Source organism: Accipiter gentilis, chromosome 8 (assembly GCF_929443795.1).
Source record: "Accipiter gentilis chromosome 8, bAccGen1.1, whole genome shotgun sequence".
Taxonomy (NCBI): Eukaryota; Metazoa; Chordata; class Aves; order Accipitriformes; family Accipitridae; genus Astur; species Astur gentilis.
In genome coordinates this window covers 28255576-28279187 of record NC_064887.1, presented here as the reverse complement: position 1 = coordinate 28279187, position 23612 = coordinate 28255576, and the positions used below count along the sequence as shown (strand labels likewise).

Here is a 23612-nt window from a genome sequence, read left to right as displayed (position 1 = left end):
TAAAATCAGTTGAGTAGAATTCTCAATGTGTACTCCTTCATGGTCCCATGCAGTGTCAAGCTTGGCATTTTTTACCTAAGTATCAGACATTTAAACAAAAAATTAAGAATTAGATAGCTTCACTACAGTTAATGATATCTAATAAACTTCATCCTGAAGCAACTGCTTAGATTACTGTCAGCTTTCTTCTTCAACAGGTGGCACAGAAAGCCTCCTGGAAGAGAAAATAAACCACATATCCATCTGGGCACTAGAACCATATTCACATGCATTCAACTTCAAGACCAAATCAGCTCTGAGTTAACTTTTAAGAAGGAACAACCCTATAGCATTTAGGGCTATTTGTTAGGACTTGAACATGCACTTTTCCCAGATAATTGCAAAAAGTAATTTAATTTAAGTTTTTGAATTGTGTGTCAATGCTCCCAAAACATTGTTGCAGCAGAAGTGTTGCAGCAGGCAAGAAATACCGTGAATACACAGGTTCTACTAAAATAAATTAGGATATATTAATAGAAAATGCATACACACTTGAAGTGATCCTTTGAGTCTGCTAAATTTACAGATCAGTAAGATGCACTAGTGTTTGTCTCTCTTTTTGCAAAGGCTGTCCTATATTCACTAATGATAAGTTATTATTAAGAAAAACTATTCTACAAGTATAAAGATCACATATATGAATTTTAAAATACTGCTAATTTTCCATGTTGCTAGTTTCCATGACTAGCTATAGAAGCAAAAGGTGACTCATCTTAAGACTACCCAGTTACATACTGCTCAATAAAAATACATGTTACGGAGTGATATTTGGATTTATAACTGAGACAAGGGGAGTCCGGCTCCCTAAGAAAGTAGCAATTATGCATATTAAGGCACACCAGAAAGTGAGCTCAGATTTGGAAAAAGGGAATGAGCTGGTAGACAGAGAGGCAAGACAAGTGGCTAAAACAAAGGTAAAAATAGAAGGGGCCTTAATTCCTGATAGGCAAATCTCCCTACATGGTAAACCAGAATATACCAAGGAAGATCAGAAGCTTATTACAGATTTAGGAGGGTCATGTAATGAAGAAGGATAGGCTCATACCCCACAGGGAAAGCTAATCATTCCCTCTTGCTTACTGTGGCATTTGATATGGGAGGAACATAGGAAAAGACATTGGGGAACAGAGACTCTGTATAATCATTTGATAAGAGAAATCGTGGCTAGAAATTTATACACCACGGTGAGACAGGTGACTCAGTGTGATTTTTGCCTTCAGACTAATCCTAAGAATACCCCCAAACTAGAAATGGGCCACATTGGAAAAGGCAATGGGCCTAGACAACAATGGCAAATTGATTTTACAGAACTTCCAAGAAAAGGGGGGTATCGATATTTATTGGTATTAACTGATACCTTTTCAGGTTGGCCAGAAGCATTCCCAACAAGAACAGCTAAAGCTCGGGAGGTAACTAAAATACTGGTACAAGAGATAATACCACATTTTGGGGTTCCAGCAACCATATCCTCTGACAGGACCACATTTTGTCTCAAAAATAGTACAAGAAATTAGCCGCCACTTGGGTATAGATTGGCAGCTTCATACTCCATATCACCCCCAGTCCAGTGGTCAAGTGGAAAAAATGAACCACTTAATCAAACAGCAAATTGTGAAATTAGGACAAGAAGCAAATTTGACACGGCCTCAGTCTCTCCCTTTAGCCCTTCTGCATATACGAACAAGACCAAGGGCGAAAGGAGGACTGAGCCCCTTTGAAATCCTGTATGGACAACCCTATGGGATACAGCGAGGGGTGTCTGTACAAGCAGGGGATGGAATTATGACTTCTTACATGGTAGCATTAGGTAAGCAACTTAATAAAATCAGGAAGCATGTGGTAGGGACTTGAGGGAGAGGTTTGGATGGGCCTGTACATAACATACAACCAGGAGATTATGTGTATGTAAAGTCTCTTACAGAACAAACTCTGGAGCTGCAGTGGGAAGGACCATTTCAAGTATTACTTACCTCCTTCACTGCAATTAGGATCAAGGAACAGACCACCTGGATTCATCACACCAGAGTGAAAAAGACACCCAAAACTCCACGGAAAGTCACCACAAAACCCGATGGACACTTAGTTTTTACGTGGTAGTATGGGCAGCCATGGGAACAAGGAGCATAGCATGGGATGGGAATGTGTTTATTCAACTCCACGAGAGTATTGCAAAAATTAGTGAATCAAACTGATTGCTGGATACGTTCACATTTTCCTAGGGATCTTGGATGGGGCTACCCCGTAATTGCTACAGTCTTTTCTAACACCTCTGTGATAGCAGCAGCTTTTAATAACATGTCCCTCGTAATGAACGCTGCTGCACCTATGTTAACCAAGAGAGAGGAATAGAAACAGACCTCTCTCAAATTTGGAAACAAACCCAACTTTTACATTTAATGTCACAAGATGACACTTCATGGGGATTCACTGAGATATGGGAAAAATTAACCTCCTAATTGCCAAATTTGGCATGGTTGAAGCAATTGTTTGTCACTATAATAATCATCATTCTCTTGTCTGTGGTCCTTTGCATAGTGGTTCGATGTGGCTTTTGTGCTGTAAGAGTATAAGAGACTCTTACAGTGAATGGAAGAAGAATCAATTATGAGGGGAAACTCAAGTCCAACAAATACTTTGAGAGGATGCTAGATAGGGAAACAATGTATTAGAAGTATTGGGATTAGATATAGTAAAAGAATTTACTATTTTCTAGAAAAGGGGGGACTGAGACAAGGGGAGTCAAAAGAATCTCAGTAGATATAATAAAGGGGGATGAAAGATGATGTTTAGTGCTTACATTGTTGAAATTAGCTGAGGCAGAGACAGTCCTTGATAAGAAGAGCTGGTCCCAAGAACCAGCCAATGAGACAGAGACAGTTCCTGATAAGAAGCAGGAGCTGGCCCCAAGAGCCAGCCAAGACTGGTCTTGTGGCTTGGGTGAATACCAAGAAACCACTGAACCTGCGCAAGAAAAGGGGTTACTAGCGGTGATGAAGAGGAGTCATCTATCTTCATCTCTGCAACCACCAGACGACCACCATAAGGAGGCACTGCGCAAGCGCAGTTGAGAGGTGACTATGGAAATGACCTCTCGCAGCTAATTTTAATATGAAGCGGGGATAGGTCATGCATATGTATAGGCGTATTGTGAATATGTAACACTTGATTGTATAAATTTGAAGCGAACTGCCGAGTCAGACACGCACAACTTTGGTGGGACTACCCCCTGTGCTGCCCAGTGCTGAATGAAACATACCTACTTTACAATCTCACTGATTGGGGAGTCTGTTTTCTGTGCGTCATAACTATTGGAAGAACAAAGTAAAAATCTTATTGTGGTATCTTAAATGTGATTATACTCAGTAAAAATATTTCTGCAAATTATAATTGCAAGAGATTCTGTTTAATGAAAACATTGATATGTAAAATTTGGAAATAAAATATTTATTCTGTTTGGGTAGAATGACAAGTTGTCTATTCTATGAAAATCAAGCTTTTCTTCTAGTTCATCAGCATACAACAGCATAAACACAATAAAAAGGAAGTGGATTACGAGCTTACACTGATGAAGGAGAAAAACCATTAGGGAAAAATATATGGCTGACAAAAACAGGAAGTCATAGTCATGGTTATTTTTTGTTTGTTTTAAATGGAATATGGAACAATAGTATTAATAATTTTTTTAAAATGTTTCATTATGAAACAGAAGAAAAAAAAAAGAGTATTGAATAACTTGCTTTTCCATACTGGGCGGGGGGAAGATGTACTTGCATTGCATAAAAATGAAGTTCTCAATTTCCTCGCTAATGAGATTAAGGAACATTAATTAGAACTGAAAATTTACTGTCCTAACCATTGTAAAATGCTCCTGCACCACTCATGTTGATAGTTAACAAACTTAGAAAGAGAAATAAGATTCATAAGGTGATTTTCTAAAATAGAGTACTTATACAATTACAGATGGTTAGCTTGATATCTAACTCAGGTAAGTGAGATTCTGCTAATAAAAAGAAGAGGAATATAATTCCTATCATTCAAGAGTTCTTTGATGAGATGAGTTAAATGAATAAACATAATTACCAGTATATGTAATAGACCTCTGTTAGGTACATTATCTGATGTGTTCCAATTAGAAAAAAGTGCAACATAATACAAACACTGCAAGACTAAGGTTTGGCTGTCAAGACTTCCAAGCAATTTCAGCATTTAAAGCAGTGCAGTGGAAATCATTAAAGAGAATTCTGCCAGAACTGGTATTAAGGCTTGATGCTGCTCCATATTTATTCATGAGCTTAAGACCACTGATGAATATCACCAAAAGCAAAAGAGCTGGATGTCAGCGGTTGAAGTCTTCCTTGATTGGTTAATTGGTCCTATTAAGAAGAGGAAAGGGGGAAAGAAAAAAAAAAAGAAAGAAAAAAAAAAAAAGGATGACGCTTTTCCACAGAGTTCCACATTAAAAAAACAGGGAATGCAGGACATTGGACTAAAATACAAGTCAGTATCTTGGATGGCAAGAACTCTTTTTCTTTTTTTCTCCCCATGAATTCCCAATGCATTACAGTTCAAGAAGGTAACACAAGCTATGGATTTATAGGCAGGACAGCACTGAGTAGCAGCTTCCTGAACGTGAAAGATGAATGTTAGAGTGCTGCATCTATTTCTTGAAAAGGGATTTTCAAAAAATGTAAAGGATTCAAACACTTTCCAAAAGGATCTTTGAGCCAACTTAGCTTATCAAAAGACAATCAGGTTGAGATAACTAGCATGAAATATCTTCATGACAAGAAGTCATGAAGTCCTTTAATAAAGGACTATAACAGTGACATAATAAAGACATACAGCAAAATTCAGATTAAAAGTGAAATGGTTTTAAGCATGACTGTATTCAACCAGTGGGACTAATTATCAGGAAAAATTATATTGTCTTCAAAATAAACCATCAAGATGGATCTGTATTAGCCAGTAAGTCAGAGGCTCAGTACCAGACCGAAAGCATTCAGAGATTAAATGATCAGATAACCTACTTGTCTTAAACACTGTGACATCACAGTAACTGCACTCAAGTCAGTCAATTGTACATAAAACGGGTAACAATTTAGCGCATTTGACTGTGATTGTGACAAATGCACAGGGCCATACAGTTGCAACATTCAGGACAAGTTTGAAAAACATCTTCCAAGCAGGAAAGCAGTTTAACCATTATTATACTGAAATAAGATTACTTCACAGGTAAGTCAGAAACTTCTATTTTGCCACATAGACTTTGCATGGCATGATTCTTCCTAAAAAATGCTGCTTCTGCCATCACATTACATAAAATCTTTTTTTCTCTCACCTCACTCTTCCAGAGAAGACTGGATATAGCATCTTATTTAAAGATCTTGCTATATTTGACTGTGTATAACCTCTACTCCTCATCAGCAAATGATATAAAGCCAAGAATTGTTCAGAGGTTATACCCTTACATCCTTCCATGCATTAATAAGTCATTAAGATAGATAGGAGGAAGATTAAAACGTTCTTAAAGCAGGAGAAACGTGCATTCTAGAAAGCTACTTTTTCTGCAAAAATGTTTCCCATTCAACCTAAAACTTTATACTATGCCAAAACAGTGATTTAAATGAAATATGTTAAAGTCACTTAATAGTTTTAGTGCAAGATAACAAAGGTTCATTTCCCTCTTTACCAATAAGGTATTTCTTCCCCTTAGGGTTCTGCATGTAGGTTTACATACTTACGCATAATATGCAGCTGTAACTAGAATATGGAGCAAAACTCTAAGAATTGCTGCTGGCAGCATATCATTTACAGAAGGCGCAATACAAAGGAATGGGTATGAGTTGACCTTCCAATGAATTATTGTTCAAATACATTAAATACGAGACAATATTGAAGGTGAGAAACAAACAAACAAAAAAATCAGACACTTTACCACTGAGTCAGGTGAGTGATTGCTCTCTGCCATTGCTGGTGTATTGACTTTGTTTCCAGTATATTCAACTGGAGCCTCTGTCAGTCCTCCTGAGGACTCAACTTCCGTAAGCATGTTGAATAAAAGACTGGAAACACCTAAAAAGGCTGACTTTCCAGAACAGAATCAGAATTTCTGAACAAATGAAAGACTCCTGGATGTGTCTTAAAACAATTATCCTCAGCTTGCTATACAGCTTTTTACCTCTCTCCTCATCTCTACACCTGGAGGAATTAAACCGAATTAGTCAAGCTAAAACAGTTCTCTTGTTCTAGAACTGGTTTAATCATAAGAAAACTGGGAAGGTTTCTATATCCAACTTGAGAAAAATTTCCATTATATATAGTTTACCTCAATCCCATGTAGCAGGTAAAAACACAGCCAAACTAAAAGGGTAAAAACTGAAAGGATGTGGCAATATTCAAGAAGTCCCTCACAAATAAGTTACTGCCAAAGTTTAAAGTAAACTTTAAACTCAAATTTAAACTCAATGCAGAACACTCAGTGATCCTAGGATCATGGAATATTATAATTTCTTTCCAGATAAGTTGTAGTGGATAAGAAGCTAAATATACATTCAAACAAGGAGTCTGAACACATCAAGTACTTTAAAAAGTTGCTTTAGGTCAAGCACATCCTAGCACAGTAACTCTACTCCTTCTCCAGTGGAAGTATCCATTGAATTTAAGGGAATACAGAATCAAATTCCCTCAACTAACTTAATTTTCAATGTACTTTGTATACTAGTTAGGTTTCAGCCACACGTGCCATTTAATTCCTACTGTCATCCATCCTCAGAAAGTGCAATTCATACTCCCAAGCTATAAACATGTGGCTTCTGAACTGTAAGTAGTGCCACAACTGAGCTATTAACAAGAGGGTTAGAGCCCCCACTTTTTCAGGAAAAAGAAAACACAACCCATAAATGATCTTTTCAGCTGACATCCTAGTTAGGCGCAGCATGTGTATTAGTTCTTTTAAGACAGGGGACTCGCCACACTCAAAAAAACCAGTAGCAGGTATAACACTAAAACTTTATACTGAAACAATTTATCAGTGGTAAGGAAACAGAAAAGAAAGGTGTAATATTCTATAGTTAATTTTATATGAAGGCAATTTTATTGCCAGCAGCTAAAAAAATAAAAATTGGAAGTGTCAGTACTACTAGACAGAGGCTGACAGGTTCAATTAATTGTAGGCAATGTATTCTACTAGAAACACTGCACTAATTTATATAATTAGTAGGATATCAAATCTTTGGAAAGCAGATAGTTTAAATTTTTTTTAGTTTTATACTAGTAAATGTTTGGGTTTTTTCCTCTAAAATAGCTGAAGTTGTTTCTGATTTCATAACTGAAGTTTCTCTGCATTTTGTATAGAATCACTTTTAAGTTGCATTAATTTATCCATGCATCCTCTTTATACAGACTCTTCACACAGAAAAAGGGCACAACATAAGCCCAATGCAGCTGAGTTGTTGAGGAATGAAAGCTAAAATGCTGAGACCATCAGAAATATCTTGCTCTAAAATACTTCTCACATTTGGTGTTAGAAAAGGACTAGGTTGCAAGTCAAGTGGACTCATCTTTCAAGTAAGCCTTGTTTTTAAGAATGCTGTACCTTCCATTTAGTATGATATATACAAAGGCCTCTTTAAATCTGTTACTGTGTGAAGATTAAGATACATAATACACTTATAAACTATGTTATGGATAATTTGAAATAAAAAAAAAATGTAAAGGGTAAGAAGGTCCATAAAAAAAGATATCAGAAAAGGTGTTAGCTTAAGTTCAGGAGTGATTTATTTTCATGAAGCCTCCATGATCTAGGTGCTTGAAAGAGATGGAAAGAAAAGCAGCTGAAATGATAATTACTTAAAAAGGTAACAGACAAAGGTGCTGTTCAGAAACATTAAAGGAAGGCAGAGAATTATGCTGGGTTAAGGTTTTTTTGCAACAGCTTTGCTCGCAGAAGCAAGGAAGATAAGCATCGGTCAGATGCCTGAAAGTGCTGTTGTGACTATGAACTTACAGGAATTGATTGAGTCTGGTATCGTGCTGGAGGAGTTGTAAGGCCCATAAAGGAAGGTTGATGCGTACTCATCTGTCACGGTGCTGTGAAAACTGGTTTGGCTGCTCAGGTTGTTGCCACTACTGCTGTTTCTGTTGTATAAGTTGTTGTTCAGTTCATGGTTATTTCTGTGAGACAGCTGCAAGCTGCCACTCAAGTGGCTGGAGATATGGCTTACAGAAAAACCTGTCCTAGAGGACGATGATGTCATTTTGGTCTCATCATCATCTGAAGCAGCATACAGGTTCCCTAGAGAACTGGCTAGCCTGGAGTTTATGGAAACGCTGAATGGAAAACACATGCAGGGGGAAAAAAAATACACACAAGGTATGTACAGATATATATACAAAAAATAACAGACAATTCAGAAGACATTAGGTGAATAACATAGACCTTTCTGAAATAATTTGTGTTTGCACACAGGTTCATCTTCTAGCTCTCCAATAATGAAAACCAGAATTCTTTGTCAGCAGTTCCCAATGTTTATGCAAGCACTACCATGGCCAGCTTTCACTTCTATCAAACCATATGCATGTGCAGGAGATTGTGTTAAAAGGTTTAGGCAGTGGCTGATCTACACTGAAGTACTTTCTGTACATGTAATAGTTTAAGAACTCCTCTTCTGTTTCTTGAAATTAGTAATGTGATATAAGTCTTCAGGTAACCAAGAAGTAATATGATAAAATTTGAGAATAAAAATAGGGTGTCCTGAAATATGTTTTTAAGTTAGTTATTTTCTTCAAGTAAATACTTGTGCCCAGAAGTTATTAAAAATGCATCAATCATTCTAAATTTCATTTAACATACATAATTATGTAGTACAATAGTAATAATGGAATTAAATAGCAATAAATCAAGGGTTCATAAAAATCGTACTAATTACCACCCAGTATTTTTCTGAGATTAATAGTATAAAGACTTGTGGGAATACTTGCAAAACTTCTATAAACTCAGATGAGTAAAAAAACCCAAAAAACCAAAACCAAAACCTGAACAACATAATACTGTTTCTGACTTGATATAATGCCACCAAAACCCTCGTACCAGTACTATAGGTTTTGGTTTTTGTTTGTTTTATATATCTGTAGGCAACTAAAGTTTGGCTAGTGGAACAGCAAATCACTTTGTAAGTAAATTTCAGCCTTCTTACACCCAAGAACTGCAAGCGCTTCATAGACTGCATATGTGCTGAAAACCACTGTAGTATATAGTAAGTATTTGTACCAAAATGAGAAGAAGAAAAAAACCTTTTAATGTTAGAGCCTGAGGATGTGGGAATTCTGCTTATTCTTTCTGCAGATGGTGAATTAACTGCCATCACTTTGGAGGCCTTCAGAGGAGACATGGATCCTTCTGTGCTACCTGAAGTATTCAGTCTAAAAGGAGTGCAGAGTTTTAGTGAGAAGCAAGATTTTTATATTTGAAATGTACAATCTCAAACACATACAGTCTTTCAATACATAGACTAGTATTTTAAAAAGTGGGAATTCTTGAGTCTGAGTACTGAGAACTCACCAGTAAATGCCTGTTTTCAAATATTTTTTCAAAAAAACTTTTCAAATATCCCACTCCCAAGTTTTTTCCCTGCTGTACCCTATTATAGAGTTACAGGCTACTTTTCACCTTGATAATATGTGAAGACTAAGTATCTATTTTGTATCAAATTTATTATAAATTTGATTGTAAATTTTAAATATTGTAAATTTGAGAAATAATACTTTTTGTGCTTATAAAGCAAGTATGAGTGGAAAAAACCCAACACTGTAGCTTTCATGAGAAGAACATAATTTCCAAATGCCAGCAAGAACATTTTTACAAAGTTGCACAGAACATACATCTCTTTCTAGGGTGGGACCCTTAATGACCAAATTCTTCATATTTTGATAATAAGCTATAAGTATGGTACACTGGACTACTCAAAAATGTTAGCATTATAGCTGTCCTTATTAGTTTTTTAAAAACTAATAAACAAATACCCTCACAGTAGTATGAAATTCTCTCCATCCTTATACCAGGGGCTAAGACTCCAACTAAAAGCACAGAAGGAATGACATTGAGCAGGAATAGTTTTAACTTCACACTAAGAAAGAGTAAACAGACATCTCTCCAAGGTTAGACATCTGGAGTAATCCATCTCAAAAATCCAGGTTGTCACAAGACTGAAGAGAATGTGTTCTTTTCAGCATTAATGCTTTATAATGACAGATCTTTTGTCTTACATGTCTTCTAAAAAAAAAAAATAAGTACTGATTGTATCCACTAAGTAATACCTCCAGTTCATCTATTAAAACACACAGGACAAAAATTGTGATACACAGACAATATGTAGCCAATTTAGGCTTTTGAGACAAGTATTTAATTTTACAGAGAGAAAGTGGTTATGAGTTAATTAGTCATCCTTCGTTGCATAGCAGCACAGATATTAGAAAATGTGACTGAGGAAGTTACTTGTATGTGCTAATTATTTATTAAGAAGAACTCAAGGTATCCCCAAAGTAGACCTGTAGCCCTCTGTCCATTAGATTTCCCTGCCCACCCCCCACAGGTGTTTAAAAAAGTTTGTTACCTGCCACTTCTCAGAAGTCTGAAATTGCTAATCAATTGATGTGGAAGTATAATTCAAAACACTGAAAATTTAAGACCCGAGTGGTATACATTTAGAACTATAATTTTAAAGTTAATACCTGAAAGGTTGCGATAGTGACCTGGTGTGCAGTTTCATGTCTTGCAACCTAAAGAAACAAAAGCAGCAATCTTTACCAAACGATAAAAAGCTTCTCCTCTCCCCCAAAACATACTTGCATGTCTCATACTGGCTTTAAAGTACAAGCCTAACAAGAGTTAAGAATTATTGACAATCATTATTTTAATTTAGGGTTAAATAACAGAGAGGTACCCCAGGTTTGTTTTCAAACTTCACATTTTTACTAGTTCTGAAAAATTCAAAGTTTACATAAGGAGTACAGAAAAGTAATTATAGAAAAATAACTAATTTCATTGAAGAATATTTTGTTTGAGACATAGGTTTTAAGATGCTAGATAGATATAAATTTGAAGGGTTTGAAATTTTTTTTTTTACTTTCTCTTTTACTGCTACATAATAAGTAGATATCCTGAACAGGGAGACGGGGGGCGGGGAGGAATTCATAAACCAAATCTGCAACTAATACATACATACCTAGAGAAGTATCCACCACAGAAGGTGGTACAAGTAGTACCACTGCCTTAAACAAGGCCATGTACTTGCCATAAAGATCTGATACCAGAGACTGAATTTAAAATTGCAAATTACCTCAGAATAAATTAATTACCTCAGAGCTCCAGTTGTAGCAGAACATGGCCGTCTCCGACCTTTTAAGGCATTAAGCTTATCTCCCTGCGTAACGCCATTCTGAGTTTCCACACCTGTTTTGTCTTCAAAATCATTCTGGGAAACACAAAGTATGCAAGCAAGGAAATATATCAAATCCTTAGGAGTAGTGCAGTTTCAAAGTTATCAAACACCTCCTTCACAAAGATTATAATTTAAAAGGCTAATATACAGTCTTTTGCATACATGCGGCACTACTCCGTCTTTCCACAGTTCCAGTAAATTAAGTGTGTCACTGTAGGCGAACGCACATTCACAGAGGCTTTTTTCAGAATCTGACCTCAAAGTCAGTTCAGGATGCTTGAGTCTAATGCCAGTATTTATTTACTTCAAAGAAGGCTGGTTTTATAGCATGTAAACTCCAACTCCTTCCTCCCTAACTATTTTAAAAGTTAGCATCAATGTGGAAGGGAAGCAGTAACACACAATTTTGTGATATGCACAAGATGAGGAAAAAATTTAGATAAAGTTGTGTGTCCTGCAAGAGAAGCTAAAAATCAACTTCCCTAAATTACTAGATTTGTTTAAAAAATAAAAAGTTCTCATGACCTCCAGAAAAATAATTTTGAAAAAAAATTCCCTATGAGAACTTAATAAGGAATATAGGAAGACCAGATTTCAGAGTTTTCTCCTACTTCTAGCTTTAGAAAATATTATAAACTCTAAGAAATATTAAAAGTGTATGCCAACACTGTTTAAATGCCTATTTATAATTTCTGACTGATGTCAAAATAGACTTTTCTAAGTCCCAAGTATTAAGTAGAGACAGTATCTTAAGTACCAGAAGAATATGAAAATTACACAAAGCAAGAAGAGAACTGTGATTTTTTTTAAATTGCCAAATGAAAAAAACTTATACCAACGATGCTTCACTTGACCTCAGATTAAATATTTGTATTACTGCGGTTCCTATTGTGCCTAAGTGACCTCACTGCTCTGCATAAAACAGAACAATAGTTTCTGCCATTAACCAAGATAAAAGATTGACAGAAGTAATACAATAGAAGTTAATCAAATAATGTGATGGTTCAAGTGTTGCATTAATTACAGGAAAATATAAATATTTTACCTAGATTTTGTTGAAAATTATATGCTAGGCCATTTTTACCTATCATTCAGCCTCAGTGCTGATAAATTTTGTTTCACTGTCTTCACATGCCCAACAGTTACTGCAAGTAGCTGTTCTGTCCTCTGATTCTTAGACCCTACACATTTTTGGGACTGGGAACATTACTTTGTTTTAAGCTTCCAGAGAGCCTAGTATAATGAGGTCTTGAAATATAACCAAATAACCAAAGAAATAAAGAGATAAGTTGAATGTTTGAAAACTGAATGTTAAACAGCTTTAATATGACATCTGTAAAAAACTGAAACACATATTACGGACAGGGTTACAGTAGAAAAAGCAGCACTGTGGATTTATATTGTGAATCTGTACATAAGCTGCTACAGTGTACAGGTAGTTGAGTTACCTGCAAGTAAGTTGCTTTAAATACTGGAAGCAGTAAAGCTGTAGTAGTAGCTCAGATTCAAAAACATTACTTTTACTATACAGCTATGTGCCAGCTGTTTTCATTAGGCATACAAGACCATCTCTACACATTGTTATATTCTCCAGTTAGTAATCTAGATATTTAACTTTACACATTCCAAGCCAAAAATTGGACTTCCAAAAAGGAAATAATACCTTTACAGAAATGCATTCAAGGTGCTTTTCCAGATTATGACAGATCACATGATAGATGCTTATTTTAATTTATAGTAATAACTAAATGAAGAAGGTGCCTACTACATCCCTGGGCTTTTACATCAAACAAAGGATTCCATCAGCAGCATAAAAGCTCTTTAGTTATTACAGAGCTAAGAGAGGATTAATCAAATGCATAGTTCCTCTAAACTGCTTCTCTCAGATACTGTAGGAAACTACAGTTTAAGATTTTTACTAGCCCAGAGGCAGAAGTATGTTCACTTTAGTTTGCACTTCATGTCTGTGCTTCCAAGAAATAACTGTAAGGTCCTTACCCTAAATCTACACATCACATCAGTAATCCATAACACTGTGATAAAGGGATGGAAATCTACACACTCATGCATAATTAGCTAGAAACTTGGAATAAATAGATTTCCAGGAGGAAAACTGATTTTTTTTCCTCCATTCTCTAATAAACAACTGAAAACCCTGAAAGAATGACTTGAAATAATGCAAACCTTTTAAAGTTTGCAAAATGTTCTGTAACATTTTTAAATATAACCTAAGCTTTCTCTTTTCTTAGATTTTTTTAAGAGTGGAGATTTGTTCTAATTATGACCTATAAAAAAAGTTTAGCTGTGAAAAAGCAATCTAGTACTAATAAAAGCCTAAAAAACCCTAAAAATTATCTATAGCTAGTTATTAAAAGATCAGCTCTATCTCTGCTTGTTTGAAATTTTTCCTATGAACTCTTACCTCCCTGTATTGATCCAAGTCTTGTACTTTATTCAAGCTGTCACTGATTGAGATGTCATTCAAGCCACAAAGAACTCTGTTAATGTTTCCATCAACTACTCGTTGTTTCTGCTTTGATTGGATGAGATCCCCCTCCAGCCATAACATTGCTTGCTTCCTTTAGGATACAAAAGCAAATCAATTCATATCAACAAATCTGCATACATATAAAAAACAATATGAAAACACACTACTCTTACAGGTTGCCAACACTTGAATCTTCTGTACATCTTCATCTGGAAAAAAAAAATTGAATGTCTATCATAAAAAAAATAATAAATCATCATTTTCAATGGTTAAAACCAACAACCACCCACTCTCCCCCTGCGCGCCCCCCCCCCCCCCCCCAAGTCACCAAACAAGTCTGTAGCCATCACAAAAATGTTACAGGTACTAAAACTTCATTTTACAAAATCCGACTGGGAAAAGAGATTAACTAAACGGGAATTTGCAATGGTATTTTAAAGGCTTCTAAAACACAACTTAAAAATTAATATAAAATAAAGCTTTTATATATGTAATGTGTAGACTAAATGATGATACAGCACTTTCCAACTTATTAGTATGAGTTTTGTGTATACAGATACTGTGTAGTAAAACTACAGCTGACCTGCATAATGGAAGTGGTCATAATCATGTAAAGTTGAACAGGACTCTAGTATCAATTTTCAGAAAATGAAAGATTATATCCTTCAGACAGGTGGTAAAAAAAAATAATTGCTACAATGTGCATGGGCTAAGCAGGCTTTTGTTGATGAGACTGCATTTTTCCTCAATAAGGAAGTTTGCTGGGTAGGTACCAGTCATGATAATTCCATCCAAGAACTGAGACCCAATTACATATTATTGTAGCAAAATTAAATTCCTATACTGAACAGAGAAAAAAGAATGAGGAATTAAATCAGGATATACTTTCCCTGGAAACTTTTCTTTGTTTGAAAACAAAGTGTTACAGCAAAGCTTAAGAGGCAAGTAGTCTGAGCCAACTGTCTAAACTTGCTCAGTAATAAATGGGAAAGGTAAGCACTTCCAGAAAAATTTCACTACGTCCCAAGAAAACAGCAAGAGAAGGGAAAAGGAGGGGGTGGGGGGAAAGGGAGTGCCACTTATTCCATCTAACAGAAGTAGCCTAGAAAACATGCTTGAATTTAAGTACCTGTGAAATCTTTCAAGATTAATTGCATTCATAGTAACAAACTGATTCAATACATACTTGGGTGGGAGACTCTCTACAAAAACCCTACTCACACCTTATTAAACCTCAAAGAACCTAAGAGGTAAAGCTTTGACATCTGTGAAGGTTGGGAAAATCAAAGTTGCAAGATTTTACCTTTTTGTCAGATGCAACTTTGCAGCCCTGAGGGCAAGATATTTTATATTAGAATGATGCAACTGATGTTAGCTCCTTCTTTCTCAACCCCATTTTGACACTACTGGTGACATTGCTTGAATTTTATCCGATTGTCAAAACAGGTATCTATTGCCATTAGGACAATAGAAAATTCTTACTGAACAATACTACAGCTCTTAGCTATGAATAATGTAGGTATGAATGAAAAAAATCTGAAGGATCTTTGCCTAGCTATAAAATCAAACCAAGTATTTTTACACAACTGCAGAAAAGACATGGGCCCTGTTTTTCCTATCTTTCAAGTAAACAGCACTTACTAATCACACTATCACCTTTCTCTCTTAATCTTGCTCTGTTGTGAGAGTTATTTTTAAGAGTGCATCATCCAAGCATCAGCATGGTGTGGAGAAGTTTACTCTGCCTTCAGCAAGCACTTGCGGTTTGTGAAACTTTGTGATTCACAGTATTTTGAATAATGGTTGCCCACCTCTCAAATAAAGAACTGCCCATTCAGTTGCACTGGAATATAAATTAGAATTCTCATTCATGCTCAGTTTCTCTTACAAATTCCAGTAATACTCCTTCTTTCTCTCTGATATCCTATGGATCTTAAGATGCAATGTCAGTGCATGTTTTTACTGTGTATTTACACAGTATCTAGAAGAGCTGTTGCATTCTCTTTTTTCCAAAAAGACATACATTTGTGGTGGATTTTCTCAAAATATTTTTTCTCATAACAGTGAAAATTCCTCCAACTAAATATCATCACGGTGTCAACTCAAAAATATCAGCATAACTAATAGTAAATGCACAATGTAGAAACCACTACGAAATTACATCACTGAAGCCAGTGCAATTTTGTCATTCATTTCCAGTCAGAATCAAACCTTGAATCACCCATTCAAATTATCTGTACATGAAGTGTTCTCAACCCAAAGTATACAGCCAATTTTGAGAAGAAGCTGTATTAAAACCATACCTTTCTTTTGCTAAAGACTATTGTCTCGAAATCAGAAACGCTTCATACATTATGCTAGGAATCTGACAGAGATCATAAGCTGTCCAGCACATACTTATTTAATCTTTAGTTACAAGAAAGAAAAAAACGTATCCATTATACTGTTGTAAGATTCATTTTAAGTGTCATCATAGGCTATATATGAAGTATGTAAAGTCTATCCTTTCTATGGTAATATTTTAATAAATCCTTACTGTTGAGTTAATCTTTTGTCCACATCTGGACTTTACACTTCCAACACATTTGTCTAACTCCTAAATCCCCCGGAACACAAACATGCAGCCTTGAGACCCTCTACCCTGTAAGGTGACAAAATGTATAGCACTCCAGAGAAGACGATTGCTACTAAGTCTGATTTCAATCCCAAATTAACTAACCTTAAATACACTGCAACAGGCAGTAACATATGATGTCAGTACACAGAAAGTATATTCTATAAATAGTGCAAGATGGATAATATGGATGCAGAGCAGCAGTTGATTCTTAGTAGCAAAGGAGGTATACATACTCTTCCAAGAAGTGTTGCTGGGGTCCTATAATAGAGCCTGGTCGACATACTCTTATCCAAGCAATGGCTTCAGCATGTGTGAACTTGTAGTGTTTCATTATGTAACAGGCAATCAGTGTCCCTGTTCTCCCCAGGCCAGCTACAGAAACACAAACATCAACATTCATATAAGAAGTCATGGGCATTTCATAATTATCAAATTAAAGTATGGGATATGAGAAGACCTCTTTGGAATGTTATTCACCATGTCAATATTTGAAGAAAAAATTTCTGAGTCAGTATCCTGTTTATCACATAATTGGATTTCAATGCTATAGATATAAGAACAAATATATCATGCTTATAAAGTTAACAGGATTGAAGAACACATGCAACAAGTGATCACTCTTGGCACTGTATTGGGTCTGGCTGAGATGGAGTTAATACTCCCCATAGCAGACCTCATAGCACTGTGCTCTGCATCAGTAGCTAGAAAGGTGTTGATAACACACCAGTGTTTTGGCTACTGCTGAGCAGTGCTGGCACAGCATCAAGGCTGTCTCTCCAACATTTTTGCCCTCCCCCAATGGCAGGCTGGGGCAGGGCAAGATCTTGGGAGGGGACATAACCAGGACAGCTGACCTCAACTAACCAAACAGATATTCCATACCATATGACGTCAGCTCAGATATAAAAGTTAAGTAAAGGGAGACGGAAGGGGGGCATTTTTGTCTTCCGGAGCAACCACTACGCGTACTGAAGCCCTGCTTCCCGGGAAGTGGCCAGACATCGCCTGCTGATGGGAAGTAGAGAGTAACATCATTTGTTTTTCTTTGCTGTCACCCACAACCTTTGCTTTCACTTTATTAAACCATCCTTATCTTGACCCATGAGCCTTTTGTTTTCTCCCCCCTGTCCAGCTGAGGAGGGGGAGTGATAGAGCGGCTTTGGTGGGCACCTGGCACCCAGCCAGGGTCAACCCACCACAGGCACATATACAATTCTACTTCAAACGGGCTTCTGTTTTGTTTTTTTGGTTTGGGGTGGGGGTGGGGTGGTGTTAGAAAAAAAGGCTGATATTTTAAAAGAAGTCATGACCAAACTGGATACAAACTTCATATTTATAAAATCAGTAAAAAACAAAATCAAAGTACCTTTGAGAGGCCAACACACATACTCTACCAATCACAGTTCAAATACATGCAAATACATATGCATGCACATCACAAGAAATAGCAGCATGTATCCTCTCAGGCAGTGGCTTTTTCTTTTTTAATCAGTTTTGTTGTGAAACCAACCTGCAAAACTATTCACTGCTATCTGTATAAACAGCAATGAATGTTGGCCAGCTTATAATTTTATATATCAATAGCTTAAAATAATTTAACCCATTGCTTCTCAAATCACAAACTAATCCTGCTTTTAAGGGGAGAATAGAGACAGAAAAATTAGCTTTTACTATCTGACAAATCTCCAACTATAGAGTAGGAATTAATCTCTTTCTAGCCCTGTGTCTTATCTACTAGTGAAGTGTCTCTTTAAACCCTATTTTCCCACAAATACGATATTTGCAATTTACAGTCTCATGGTGGCCAGCTATTGTTTATGCAACAACAACTATCTAAATGGAAACTCTCTAAGCAGCCAGACATCCTTGCTGACAATTCTGTACACAACCACAAGCTCTTTACATTTAACCAATAATTAAACCTTGCTGTGACTTTTTGGAAAGATGATTCAACTCAGGTAAAAGGATGAAGGTAAAAGTTCACAAAGAGTGACATTCCGTAACTATATATTGGAAGACTAGCTCTGAAGAATCATTTCAAAAGGGGAAGTATTGTTAGAGAGAGAGTTTGGGGCTTGGAGTTTTGGTTTGGTTTTTTTTAAGTGCAAAAGGAATGCAACATGCAAATAGATAACCAAGACCTGTACTATGCTAAATGTACATCTGAATAAGAAAATGGTCTCTGAAAATTGCAGGTCACATCTACCAACTGCATATATTGCTAAGACTTCAGTTCTTTTCTCTAAGTTCCTGATAACATACAAACTTTCCATAGCAACCCTTTGCATTAAACCATTCTATAACTTCTGAGACAAGCCATTTCTGGTGTGGAAGCTGTGCTTGGAATAACTCTGCAATAAAACTACAGACAATACATTAACTCCAAGTTAACTGTTGATTTAACTTCATATAAGGCTTATTTAGAAGGGCGTAAAAACCCTAAAAAGAATGAGATTGTTGGTTTGCTTATTAAATGGTCAGACGAAAGACCAAAAATACTTCGGTTTAGCAAGCACATATCTAAGTCACTAGAGAAGTATATTGTATTTCTTTAGCAACTAAGCCTGGAGAGTAACAATCTACTCCCACTAATCGATAGTTTATACTCTCATTTAGTCAATTAGCAGATGTCCAGCTTATTAATGCCAGAATTTCTGGGTTCTAGCCACAGTAACAACTTGTTAGCAAATAAACGTATTTATCTTTCACATGCATGTTTATTGTTCACGGAAAAATTATGAATAGCACTATTCTTGTTTCAGATCAGCAAGACTTTTGTCTCCACCATGTCCTTATACAACTCTAAACATAAATCAAGCCAAACCCTTCAAAGCCTTTGTTAATCATTCTTGACTAAGCATGTTTTGTGTATTTTCTGGCTGATTTGCTGAAATAGGCTGGTTTGAAATGCTGGCATCACAATAACTCACATTAACTTGAAATGTGGAAGTCATACTCCACAGAAAAACATAGAACAGTCCAAAAGCACAAAGAAAACCTTTTAGTCTTTTGCATTTCATAGCCAATTATCATAATGCTGTGAAAGCATAATGCAAAAGAGAAATCTCCATCAACTAAAACTCAGGCCTTCAAGTGATATTAAAAAAAACCCCAGAACAATGAACAACAGATTGTCAGTTACTGTAAGTAGTAGTGTAGGATGAAAGAATTTAATATGCATATGAAAATAACAAATATCTGTCATATACTTAGTCAAGTATCATAAAGCAGTATTTCACAACCAGAAAGTGTTATTTTTTAAATGTTTTATTTCTGGAAAAACTCTATAGATTTATACTTATTTTGAACTGAGAAATAAATAAGTGCACATACCTTTACAATGTACAGCAACAGCACCGCCAGCATTTTCACATATGTTCAGGAACCTCTGAACTATACTGTCACTTGGTGTGCTTCCATCTATGAAGAACAGGTCATAATGCTCAAAACCAGCATCAGTAAAGCGTTTTGCCTCATAAATTTTTTTGTTTAGTCTTATGATTGTTGTGACATTATGTTTCTTGAAATAGGGAAAGTAGGCTTCAGGTGCATGAAGAGGATAACCTATGAAAAAAAAAGCTACAATTATTTAATGTCATTGATGAAGTTCAAAGTCCTACTAATCAAAATTGCCCCCAAAACCTTTTTTGAATAATAAACATGCTAATACTGAAAATGCTTTAATATTTTATTCAGAATAAACATGTTAAGTGATATAAAAATTGTCCACAAAGTGCTCATGAAGACCACTATAATTTAAAAAAAAGGATCAGAAAAAAAAAAATTGAAGCATAGTATATGTAAAACACTATCCTGTTTAGCCCATTCCTCTCTCCAAGTAGGGTTTTATAGATAAAGCTAGGCACATATATATGAATTCAGCATTCTAGAATAGCTGTTTATCTATAGTCAGGCTGCAGATCAAAGAATAAGAACATGGTTTAAGAGGAAACACTGTGTTTATGAGGAAAATAGATTGGTGACCTATACTACGGACAAGAAGAACAGTCAAAGGATAAACTGCAGTACCAGAAATACTCTTGATCCACTGTGAAGTAAAGAAGCTTTAGTGCCTTCATTCAGTTCAGAGACAAAAGGATCCTCTAGATGAAGGTGGGGGGGGCAGGAAGTCAAATACCAACCACACAACTGTTTAGGACACTTTCACCAAATAGATGTTCTCTGTCAATGAGGGTGTGACAGAGTGTGTGTACATGCACACACGTCTGTAGGATGTATGTATGTAAAATGTAGTTTATTCTTTTTCATTAACAATTAAGTCTTATAAACAAAACACAGGAACAACATAGCTACCACAAAAATCAGTTCTGTCATTGACCAGACTCACTGGTTTATTTCCAGAATTTTTATTCCTGTTAAAATAGTCCAAAAGCTTCCTCACAAAACATGGGTAATTTCCACAAGTCATATATGTATTAGTAAATGCAATTAGAGTCACAACAAATGAGAAAAACGTAGCTTTGTAATGTGTACTTACACTCACCCAGGTAAGGCTTATTTGTAGCCTCGTAACTGGATTTCAAGCATTAGTGTTAATTCAGTAATTTTCAGTTGTACACATGTTAAAAATAAAACACAGGTTTTCCAAATTCCATGGAACAAATTAAGAAATTTTTGAACAAATTCTGCAATAAGGGACTGGAACAGTAATCGCAGGAGAAACCCAAACCAACCTAAATATTTTCTCCTTGGATTTTGTTTAAATCTTCAGTGGACACTATGCAATTAGCAACATTCCAGACATAAAGGAAACATAAGAGAGCAGGGGGGGTGGGGGTGGGGGGAGAAAAAGGGGTAGATATTCAGAAAACATGCTCCCATAAACAAAGTGACATGCTGTCCTGGTTTCAGCTGGGATAGAGTTAACTGTCGTCCTAGTAGCTGGTACAGTGCTATGTTTTGAGTTCAGTATGCAAAGAATGTTGATAACACTGATGTTTTCAGGTGTTGCTCAGTAGTGTTTAGACTAAAGTCAAGGATTTTTCAGCTTCTCATGCCCAGCCAGCGAGAAAGCTGGAGGGGCACAAGAAGTTGGCACAGGACACAGCCAGGACACCTGACCCAAACTGGTCAACGGTGTATTCCATACCATGGGACGTCACATCCAGTATAGGAACTGGGGGGGAGTGGGAGGGGGGGATCACCGCTCGGGGACTAGGTGGGTGTTGGTCGGTGGGTGGTGAGCAATTGCCCTGCGCATCATTTGTACATTCCAATCCTTTTATTACTACTGTTGGCATTTTATTAGTGTTATCAATATCATTATTAGTTTCTTCTTTTGTGTTCTATTAAACCGTTCTTATCTCAACCCACAAGTTTTACTTCTTTTTCCCAATTTTCTCCCCCATCCCACTGGATGGGGGGGGAGTGAGTGAGCAGCTGCGTGGTGCTTAGTTGCTGGCTGGGGTTAAACCACGACACATGCCACAAAGAATAAGATGAAATTCAGCAAATATCTGACTGTAGTTTTTAAATGACTGACTTTCCTTTTAGCTGGTCTGCATCTCTACTTACCCTCTGTCAGTCAAGCTTCTCTTTTTTATTCCATTAGAATCACATAGGTTCTTCCTATTATCCCAAGAATCTTCATTCAGTAGTTCTTCTAAAAGCTTCTTCTAAAAGTCTTTCCTGGCCTTTTTTTACAAAAACTCTTAACACAGTCTCCTTTGCTTTAGGCAACTCACCTTTAATTCTGCATACTTATATCAGGTGTCAGGTTCCAGGAGAAAAGTAAGGAACTTGAATTTCTCAGGCACTTTGTCACTTTGTCACTGTAAGAATTTGAATTCTTCTAGCAAAAAAATCCAAAACCTTTGGAATTAAGTTCTATGATTGTATATAAAATGTTCACCATATGATTATTTCTGAAGATGAAAATTAATCTATAAACCTCTATCATCTTCTGCCCATTTGCTATGACTGTTTAACATGCTGGAAAAAAATAAGATGATAGAATAGCTTTAAAATATACACCATACCATTTTCAAGTTTGCTTTTTGGGTGTGGTCCACTAAATGCCAAAAATTTTCCTGGAACAATCCAGTTGAAGTCACCATTTTCCACTCTCTATAAAAATTTCAGAATAGCAAGAGAAAAGCATTTTAATATCTGTACATACACGTTTTAAAAAAATTACTCAAGATTTTATTTTACTTTTTACTATGTTCTTGCTGCATTAAAACAAAACACTTCAAATGTAATTAGCTAGCTTACCTATATGGGACAAACTAACTAACCATAAGCTGCTTCTCAGAAATCTCTTAATAAAATGAAATGTAAAAAATTTTGCTTAAGCTTTCCAATAAAAGCAGAAAGGTCCCACATCTAAGATATTTCTCCCTTAGAGGGTTCATCATTTTAAGACACCTACTTCTAACAAGTGACAAACACCAACATTCTTGTATGTTTTAATTAAAAAAAAAAAAAAAAAAAAAAAGAAAAATGCTTCCTTGTAAGGCACTGGCTAAAAACCCCAATTCACAGAAAACAAATTAAAAACCAATTAGCCTTCAAAAACAATCATCCTTTCCCTGTAGAAACTGAAATTTACATATTGGCATAAGCTCTGATGAGCCAGTAATCACAGAAGCAAAGTACAAGTCAAATAGACTAAATTAAAAAAACCCCAAACTTTCAAACTATGACATTTTGCATTTCTTACTCACTTTTAAACAAAAACTTTTAAAAGGCTCTGCAAATTCTGTCAGTGCCAAAATTGGAAGCTTCTTTGGAAATACATAACTGAAGTTTAAAACTGCTGCCTTTATTTTTAATTGAAGAGTGCCCATTCCTCATTTGGCAATGCAGTTATTCTCAGCATGACTTTTAAGGACATGGCACTCAGTTCAACTGCATTATTAAGCTTGTGTTTTTAGCTCTCTGCTCATGAAAACATCCTAATGAGTGAAAGGTTCTGATAATGGACATTACTGTAATCAATTCACCAACTATTTGCTTAGCTAAGCCCATTAGGCTTGCTCCAAATGTCCTCTCACAGTGAAAACTCCTG

General features: G+C 36.0%; 1 protein-coding gene across 5 annotated transcripts in view; it reads right to left on the bottom strand.

The window, feature by feature from the left end:
* The window catches only part of CDC14A (cell division cycle 14A), a 70365-nt gene that overhangs the window by 4436 nt on the left and 42317 nt on the right, over positions 1 to 23612 (bottom strand). For 4 of the 5 annotated variants that reach the window (XM_049807763.1, XM_049807762.1, XM_049807761.1 and 1 more), the window contains 8 exons: positions 22582 to 22669; positions 19916 to 20146; positions 16816 to 16954; positions 13900 to 14056; positions 11395 to 11510; positions 10768 to 10815; positions 9331 to 9459; positions 8045 to 8367 (listed from right to left, as the gene is read on the bottom strand). In XM_049807763.1, coding sequence (XP_049663720.1) covers positions 8045 to 8367; positions 9331 to 9459; positions 10768 to 10815; positions 11395 to 11510; positions 13900 to 14056; positions 16816 to 16954; positions 19916 to 20146; positions 22582 to 22669 — 1231 coding nt within the window. The remainder of the gene's footprint in view (positions 1 to 8044; positions 8368 to 9330; positions 9460 to 10767; positions 10816 to 11394; positions 11511 to 13899; positions 14057 to 16815; positions 16955 to 19915; positions 20147 to 22581; positions 22670 to 23612) is intronic. The other variant, XM_049807764.1, reaches the window with a different exon arrangement.